General features: G+C 34.6%; 1 protein-coding gene across 1 annotated transcript; it reads left to right on the top strand.

The window, feature by feature from the left end:
• The first annotated feature begins 2036 nt into the window (after positions 1–2036).
• LOC110687469 (scarecrow-like protein 13) lies at positions 2037–6336 on the top strand. The gene is made up of 2 exons (XM_021864125.1): positions 2037–2189; positions 4155–6336. Exon 2 carries the CDS (start codon positions 4298–4300, stop codon positions 5930–5932), a length of 1635 nt encoding a protein of 544 aa, XP_021719817.1. The 5' UTR covers positions 2037–2189; positions 4155–4297; the 3' UTR covers positions 5933–6336.
• The last annotated feature ends 1308 nt before the right edge of the window (positions 6337–7644 follow it).

The following is a 7644-nucleotide window of genomic DNA, read 5'->3' as shown; positions in this document are numbered from 1 at the left end:
TTTCAATATAAGTAACTTGGATTGTATTTGATTCAAATCGAAAACCGAACTTCATAGTCATTTGACACATTTTTTTTTTTCTTTTTTTCTTATCATCCATTACTAATCCATGTGCAACACAAAAAGAGCCATACTTGTAATTTGTAAATTAAACATTATTGAATTACTTGAATAAGTCTCATGCCCGGCCGCACATATAGATTAAGGCAATAAAAGGATATTATTCTCTACTTAGAAGAGAAAACTACTCTTAAATGAATTGAACATGAGAAACAACTAGACAAGCTAGATCTAATATGATGAAAAAATAATTCTCATTAAAATATCATCCAATTCAAATTCCAAAATTGTAATACTATTAAGATCAAATGACCTATAAAAACCTCCATAAATAATACGTAGTAGACTAGTAGTATACTGATGTATACCAATTAGTACATGTCTTTTGTTAAACATATAGATGCATGTTTATTCTTGTGTATCAAATTAAAATTATTAAGTTGATTAGCTAGAATCTGTTTCATACGTACTCTAGAATCACATGATTGGATTTTTTTTATTTTTTATTTTATGAAAGAATGAAGCAATTTTTAAGTAAGGATGGGAGTATATATAATTAATTAATGTGGACGAACTAATCAACGTTCACTAATTAATCAATTAGCTTATTAATCAAAGATGAGGACAAAAATAATTATAGTTTTGTGATAACACCTTACTACGGAGAGTAGTAGATAGAGAGAGCTTAGTATATGTACCTAAAATATCAAGGAAGAGGGACCACTTATATATTATCATGCTGTCATAGACAACAAAAACATGATTTGTACAATTATACTCGATCATCTAGAAATTATTTGACGATAATACTAGTACATCATTTGTGCTTTTATTTACTGTATTATTTAGCTGACGACAGAGATGAAGTCACTAATTATACAATAATTACAATTTACAGTATAGATAAATGAGAGCTGAAATTAGTGAAATACAGATATATTTGACATTTTTTCACCAATATTATATTCTTGAAGTAATATATAGTCCAACCTATTTAAGATACTGTATCAAGTCATGCATACAACATAATCAATCCAATTGAGATGATTGCAACAAGTTCGTATCTATTTTTTTTTATTTTTTTTTTCCCTTATGTATAAATCACAAATACTAGTTAAAGTGGATCAAGTGAATTACTAATTTACTACTATTAGTATAAAAAATACTGATGGGGCATATATTAAAATACAGAGGAAGTAGTTGTTAGCCGGAAAAGTAGTTCCTAGAGCCTGAAGGATGTAGTTGTAAATGCAAATATGCATAACAATTGCTTTAGCTCAACTATATGGTATGGTAAATAACTAAATACTAACTAAAACTAACTATATACTAAGCCTCATCAAAACACAATTCTTAAAAGTCAATCTACCTCAATATTCATCATCAAATTTGTCTAACATTAATACAATCCACATGATGGTATATAATATCAACAATTTTTTTGACCCAGTTTAACCATTGTAAACAAATCCAATAACTATCGTCAAACCTGCCCTTATCCATTCACCAACTTCCAATTTTATACAAGAGTGATTAGTTAAATACGTTACTACTTCTCCGGATTTCATAAATATTAGAACAATAATTATTTAAAAAATGTCACAAATATTGCAACATTTTCCTATTTGCACATATTGTCACTCTTTTTTCCTCTTTTATCACAAAAAATATTACATTACCAAATACAAAATCAAAGATCAAAGAATAATCATAATATTAATCCCTTAATTTTGTTATGGCCCTTAAAATATAAAAAGAACGCGGAGATGACAAAAGAAGAGCAAAAGATAAGAGTGACGTAATATTTGTTCTATTTTCTTTTTGTTTTTTCATCACAAATATGGGCCCACTTTAGTCACTCAATGGCCACCACTAGTGATAAATACAAGGGTATAATCCGTAAATAAATCACAAATCAAGGGCGTTTTTCCAACCATACTTTGTCTCAAATTTAAGATTGTGATTATAAAAGTGGTGGGTTGAACCAAGTTATCAACTTCCCCAAATTTATTTTCTTGGACTCAAACTTTTTAACATTTTCTCTCTCCTAATATTTTTCCCAAATCTTCAAAATCTGCATTTTTCAACTTATACAAATTTCAGATTATTCTGGGAAATTATTAAACAAGGTATGTATTTTGTTGACCCACTTACTCAAATCTTTCTTTCTTTCTTTAATTTCCCACTTCCCTAAATTCATTTCTTTGATGTATTGAAATTTTATGTTAGCAGTTTTTCATTTTACTTGTGATGAATTAGAAGTTTATGTTAGCAATTTTGTTTGTATTTGGTTGTTGGAATTGTTTGAAATTTACTCGTTGGTTGTTCAACTTGTTGAATTGGTTGCTTAAAGTTTGAAACTTTCTTGTATCTTTTGTATTTTTGATTTCTTATTTGGTGATTAGTAGTTTTGAGTTAATAAGGATTTGGAAATTGAATTGAAAGATTGTTTTATGTGGGAATTAATCAAAATAATCCAGAAATTTGAATTAATTGATGATAAGTATTGAAATATTGAATCTTGAGGTACATAATATAATATAGATAATTAATAAACATTAATTAGCTTTTATTATTGATGTTTGGTGCATGAACTTTGATGATATTTGGGAGTTTGAGTTACCCTTTTCTTTTTTCTTTCTTTTGGATTAAAAAGTGGCTTTTTTTTTTTTTTTAATCTTAATTCATGCCTTTTCACTGCTTCATAGCCTTCATTTGATGAATTTATGGACTCTGGCTATACTTTTACGCGGATTATTACCTTTTGTAACTATTAGTATAAGCTTAATTAAGGGTGTATGTATTTTCGGAAAACAAAATCAAATTAAGATAACCAGGAATTCTGATGATTAGAGTAGATTGATGTTTTTGTGGTTTCATACACATTTAATTGAGCCGAGTAGGGTGGAAAACTGGAAATATAGGCCTTACTATAGTAGCAAGATTTAGAGATCATGATGGTAGTAGTGTTAAGGTTTTAGTCTTTGTGATCATTTTAAGCGGTCTATGAAGCTATAATCTTTGTTATAGAAAAGATTAGATCTTGAATTCATTGCTATGTTATTGTGTTCCATAGTACTTCTATTCAATTGGCCTTTCCTTTCCGAGTTGTCCATTCGTTTAGGCAGTTTGTCCTGCATTATACATCCGGAGATGTATTGGTTTTCTATCGAGTAATGCGTGTATCCTTACTTTTAACAACCTTTGGTGACTGTTTTGTGCTTATTTCTTGTTTTAGTCAAACAGTCCTGGTTCTGTTGGTTCTGGTTAACCTGATGGAAGTTTATTACAGATTGTTATTTGTAACTCAGATTCATGTCCTTTTTACTGGTTACTGCCCGAACAGGGAATTGAAGATGTAGAAAATGAGGGACTTTAACAGCTAGCTACATTAGATTCTGCTGCTACCTTATAATTAATTATATCTTGATGCTACTTGATAAACTTAGGATGATGAACATTGGGGCACGCTGCCCTATCAAGATCGTGTTGTGTGTAGATTTGGAGTTGCTACTACCTGATTACTGTGATGTTCGGAGTTAGATGGTCATGTTGAATGTCAATGTAGCCTGTTTATCTGAATTATCTCAGCGTCAACATCCATGACTCCAGTGATAAGCATTTTGTTCATGTTCCACTGAGTTAGACTAATGCCAATTGCTTAAACTTTAAAGTCACATTATGTTGCAAGCAATCAAGAGATGTCCTAGATTGAGATGACAATTGAAGTCTATAAACTTTCTTAGGTCTTCATACTTCAATATCTTCAATTCGATTTGAGACCTGCAGTTCCCTTTTAAGGTGCAGCTTCCTGTTTGGATCTGTGATGGTAATTAAATAGCAAAAATTACCTGATATTGGTTTAGATTTATTTTTAATGCAAAAATCCATACTGTGAAACCCGGATATTGCTGATCCTGTGAATTTAGTTGGAGTAATTGGTGTCCGTCTTCAATCTATTTACCTTCTTTTATAATAATTATTGTCCAGTTGAACGTTCAATAGCTGTGTCAAAGTCTTCATGTTAATTGTATGATGTGGTTTTAAAATTTTGATTTGGCTTGAATTCTTATTGTTTCTTTAAATCTCTGCAGGTAACCATTTTGCTCTTGCTCTAGTGTAAGAAATAACATATCATATTCTCTATTTCTCACTGAACTTCTAGTTTCAAACAAAAGGCTATTAGTCTTTATCTTCCCTGTATTATCTTTTATAAGGTCAGATAGTACAATACTAGATGCAAACATCTCAGCATAACTGCGCTACGAGTGGAGTACATGGATTCCTTTACCAGCATGCCCCTGATATAACACCTTATTGCTCATCCCATTATCAAGTGTTCGACAATAACATGTACCCTAATAACCCTACTCAGGGAAACCAGATATCTTTCCAAAACTTCAATGAAGAGTATATCACATTAGACTCTGGTCAAAATGCTGGCCTTTATAACATCTATGACTCACCATCTGGTGTGAGCACCTCATCGAACAGAAGCCAGTTTTCTCCACAAGGTTCTCAGTCATACATCTCAGACCCTCCTCAATCATCCGATAACACTTATGGTTCCCCAATGAGTAACTCCTCTGTGGTGGATGACAATACTGAACTAAGGAACCAGCTTAGAGAACTGGAGCGCTCTCTGATGGGGCCTGATTCTCCTCGCTCGGCAGATGGACACTATTGCTCTTTGAGTCACGGGGGTAATCATGGATCCTCATCAAACCAACTGATGGAGATGCTCCCTAAGATGGATCTCAAACAGGTACTGTATTTATGTGCACAAGCTGTCTCAGAGAAGGATGTGTCAACTGCAGAAACCTTGATGGATGCTTTAGGGAAAATGGTGTCAGTATGTGGCACACCAATGCAACGTTTGGCTGCATACATGCTTGAAGGGCTGAGAGCAAGGCTGGAATCCTCGGGTTATACTATCTACAAGAAGCTAAGGTGTGAGCAACCAACAAGTTCTGAGCTTCTCACCTATATGCACATTTTGTATCAGGTTTGCCCTTATTTTAAATTTGCATACATGTCCTCGAATCTCATCATCCAAGAAGCTGTGGGGCACGAGCGGAGTATCCACATCATTGATTTCCAAATTGGGATGGGGACACAGTGGATATCGTTAATCCAGTCTCTTGGTAACCGGCCTGGTGGGCCCCCACTTGTTCGTATCACTGGAGTCGATGACTCCCAATCAGCTTATGCCCGGGGAGCAGGGCTGGAACTTGTAGAAAAGAGACTTCTGATGGAGGCTAAAAAATGCAACGTGCCCTTTGAATTCCATGCGGCAGCAATGTCAGGTTGCCAAGTAAAAAGGGAGAATCTAAGCATTCGCCCTGGGGAGGCGTTGACAGTGAATTTTCCCTACATGCTACACCACATGCCAGATGAGAGTGTGAGCACTGCAAACCATCGCGACCGCTTGTTGAGGCTAGTTAAGGAATTGTCACCCCGAATAGTCACTGTAGTCGAGCAAGAGTCAAACACAAACACTTCTCCCTTCCTCAATCGATTTGCTGAGACTTTGGATTACTACACGGCAATGTACGAGTCAGTAGATGTGGCTCTTGCTAGGGATGACAAGAAGAGGATAAATGCAGAGATGCATTGTCTTGCACGTGATATTGTTAACATGATAGCTTGCGAGGACGCAGAAAGGGTAGAAAGGCATGAGCCTTTTGGCAAATGGAGGGCAAGGTTGAGCATGGCAGGTTTTACTCAATTGCCCTTGAGTTACACAGTGATTGATGGAGTCAGGGGTTTGCTGAAGGAGTTCCATGGTAATTATAGGTTGCAAGAGTGGCATGGAGCACTATTTCTGGGTTGGAAGAACCGCATTTTGTCATCCTCTTCTGCATGGAGGTGAGGAATACTAATGCCGAATCACTTGATCAAACAAATGGCTTGGAGGTCTTGTAAAGTTCCGTTCTCTCCATGTCCTGCTCAAAATTTTGCTACATTCGTGGGAATTGGAATAAGAGTTCTGGTGCCTACTTGCAGTTTATCAGTAGGGTAACAATTAACAGCTTTGGTTTTGTTTGTGCAGCACCAGTATGTGATTTACTGAAAACATGTTAGATAAACAATTGGGGTTGGGGCCATAGTTTCATTTTCCATTCATAGTTGAAGTTTAGTTTTGTAGAAATTAATGCTACGACTAGTAGTTGTATAATGTGTGGCTATTGAAATCTATGGGTACATCTTTGGTTGCACCTTGTATTTTCAGCTGAATATAATGGAGTTCAACACAAACAAAACAAGCTTTTATAATGATTGCACATTTAAATTTGATAATTAAATCTCCTTTTCAATTTCTTTGAACTTGACTGTCCAATGATTTATAATGCTACAGATCATAGATGTGAAGACATGCGGCTATATTCTGAACTGGACTACTTAGTCGTCCACTCTTGAAACATCCCATATAGCTTTGTGCATTTTAGCTGGCGTGTGCAGGACATTCGCTAGCGCACGGTAACTTGTGTGACGTGCTTGTCCCATGTTATGCGCAAGCTAGCCACACGTGCACGTGTGGCATGCACACATCATAGGGTATATACTTTTTTTTTATAGGTAAGAAGAATTGTCTTATTATTTTAAAATCTCTCACAAGTCAACTCGGCTTGAGCTAGTAGGTTGTACACTTTGACAGCAAGAGAAAAGTAGGGGAATTTCCACTCTTTAAGTACTACTAATAGGGTTCAAATCTCTAACCTGGAGATTTTTCTTACCACTTTGCCAACAATGGGTTGGTATAGAGTTCATACAATTAGGTAGACTAATAATACTACCAGTCTACCACAATAACTATCTCCATCTTATTGTATCTTTCTCATTTGACCATTTAATGTGAGGGTTAGAGTCAATGGGGAAATGAATTAATGCACATGGAGTATTCTCTCCATCCCTCCTTGTTTGCTCCATAAACAAAATGTGTTTTTTATTAAGACTTTTCGATATAAAATTACACGTGAATGTGGGTTTAGTTATCGTTTTCACTTTTAAGGATAATTGGTGAGACGTGTTACCATATTATAAGAAAACAAGACAATTTTTAAGAGACAATCTAAAATGGAATTTAGGGCAAATAAATAAGAAATGAAAGGTGCACGATATTAATATGAATGTCATCTATTGTAGTTGGTTGAAATGTTAGGGTGGTACGTGGTACCTAACACTCTATGTACTCTCTCATTTTTTTTAAGTCCATCGCTTTTCTCTTTCAACCGTTTTTTCAAAGTGTGTCACTTCCTTTCTTGGATATATATATATTGCTCTCCTCACATGATCTCCACTCTTACTTTTGAAATACGTATTATTTTTCTTTTCTCACATCTCTTACTTTTTAATAAATTATCACTTCATTAATATATTCTATACAGAGTAATTTATAATTTCCTAGCAATCTCCACTTGCATAATACGGAGGGAGTAATAACAAATGGCATATCTGGCTAATCTGGGATATGGACCACACTACAAGGATTCAAATTGGACCTCCAGATGTTATGGCTTTAGGGGGGTTGTGCAACACGTTGGACGGCAAATGATATTATTTTTTTAATTTAATTGTAACATG

This window comes from Chenopodium quinoa, unplaced genomic scaffold, assembly GCF_001683475.1.
Source record: "Chenopodium quinoa cultivar QQ74 unplaced genomic scaffold, ASM168347v1, whole genome shotgun sequence".
NCBI classification, from domain to species: Eukaryota; Viridiplantae; Streptophyta; class Magnoliopsida; order Caryophyllales; family Amaranthaceae; genus Chenopodium; species Chenopodium quinoa.
Note: the sequence above shows the minus strand (reverse complement) of the source record. Positions and strands in the feature narration are given on the sequence as shown.

Bases quoted from the DNA above. Each gene is read 5' to 3' on its own strand.
- LOC110687469 (XM_021864125.1), top strand. From the start codon at position 4,298: ATGCAAACATCTCAGCATAACTGCGCTACGAGTGGAGTACATGGATTC.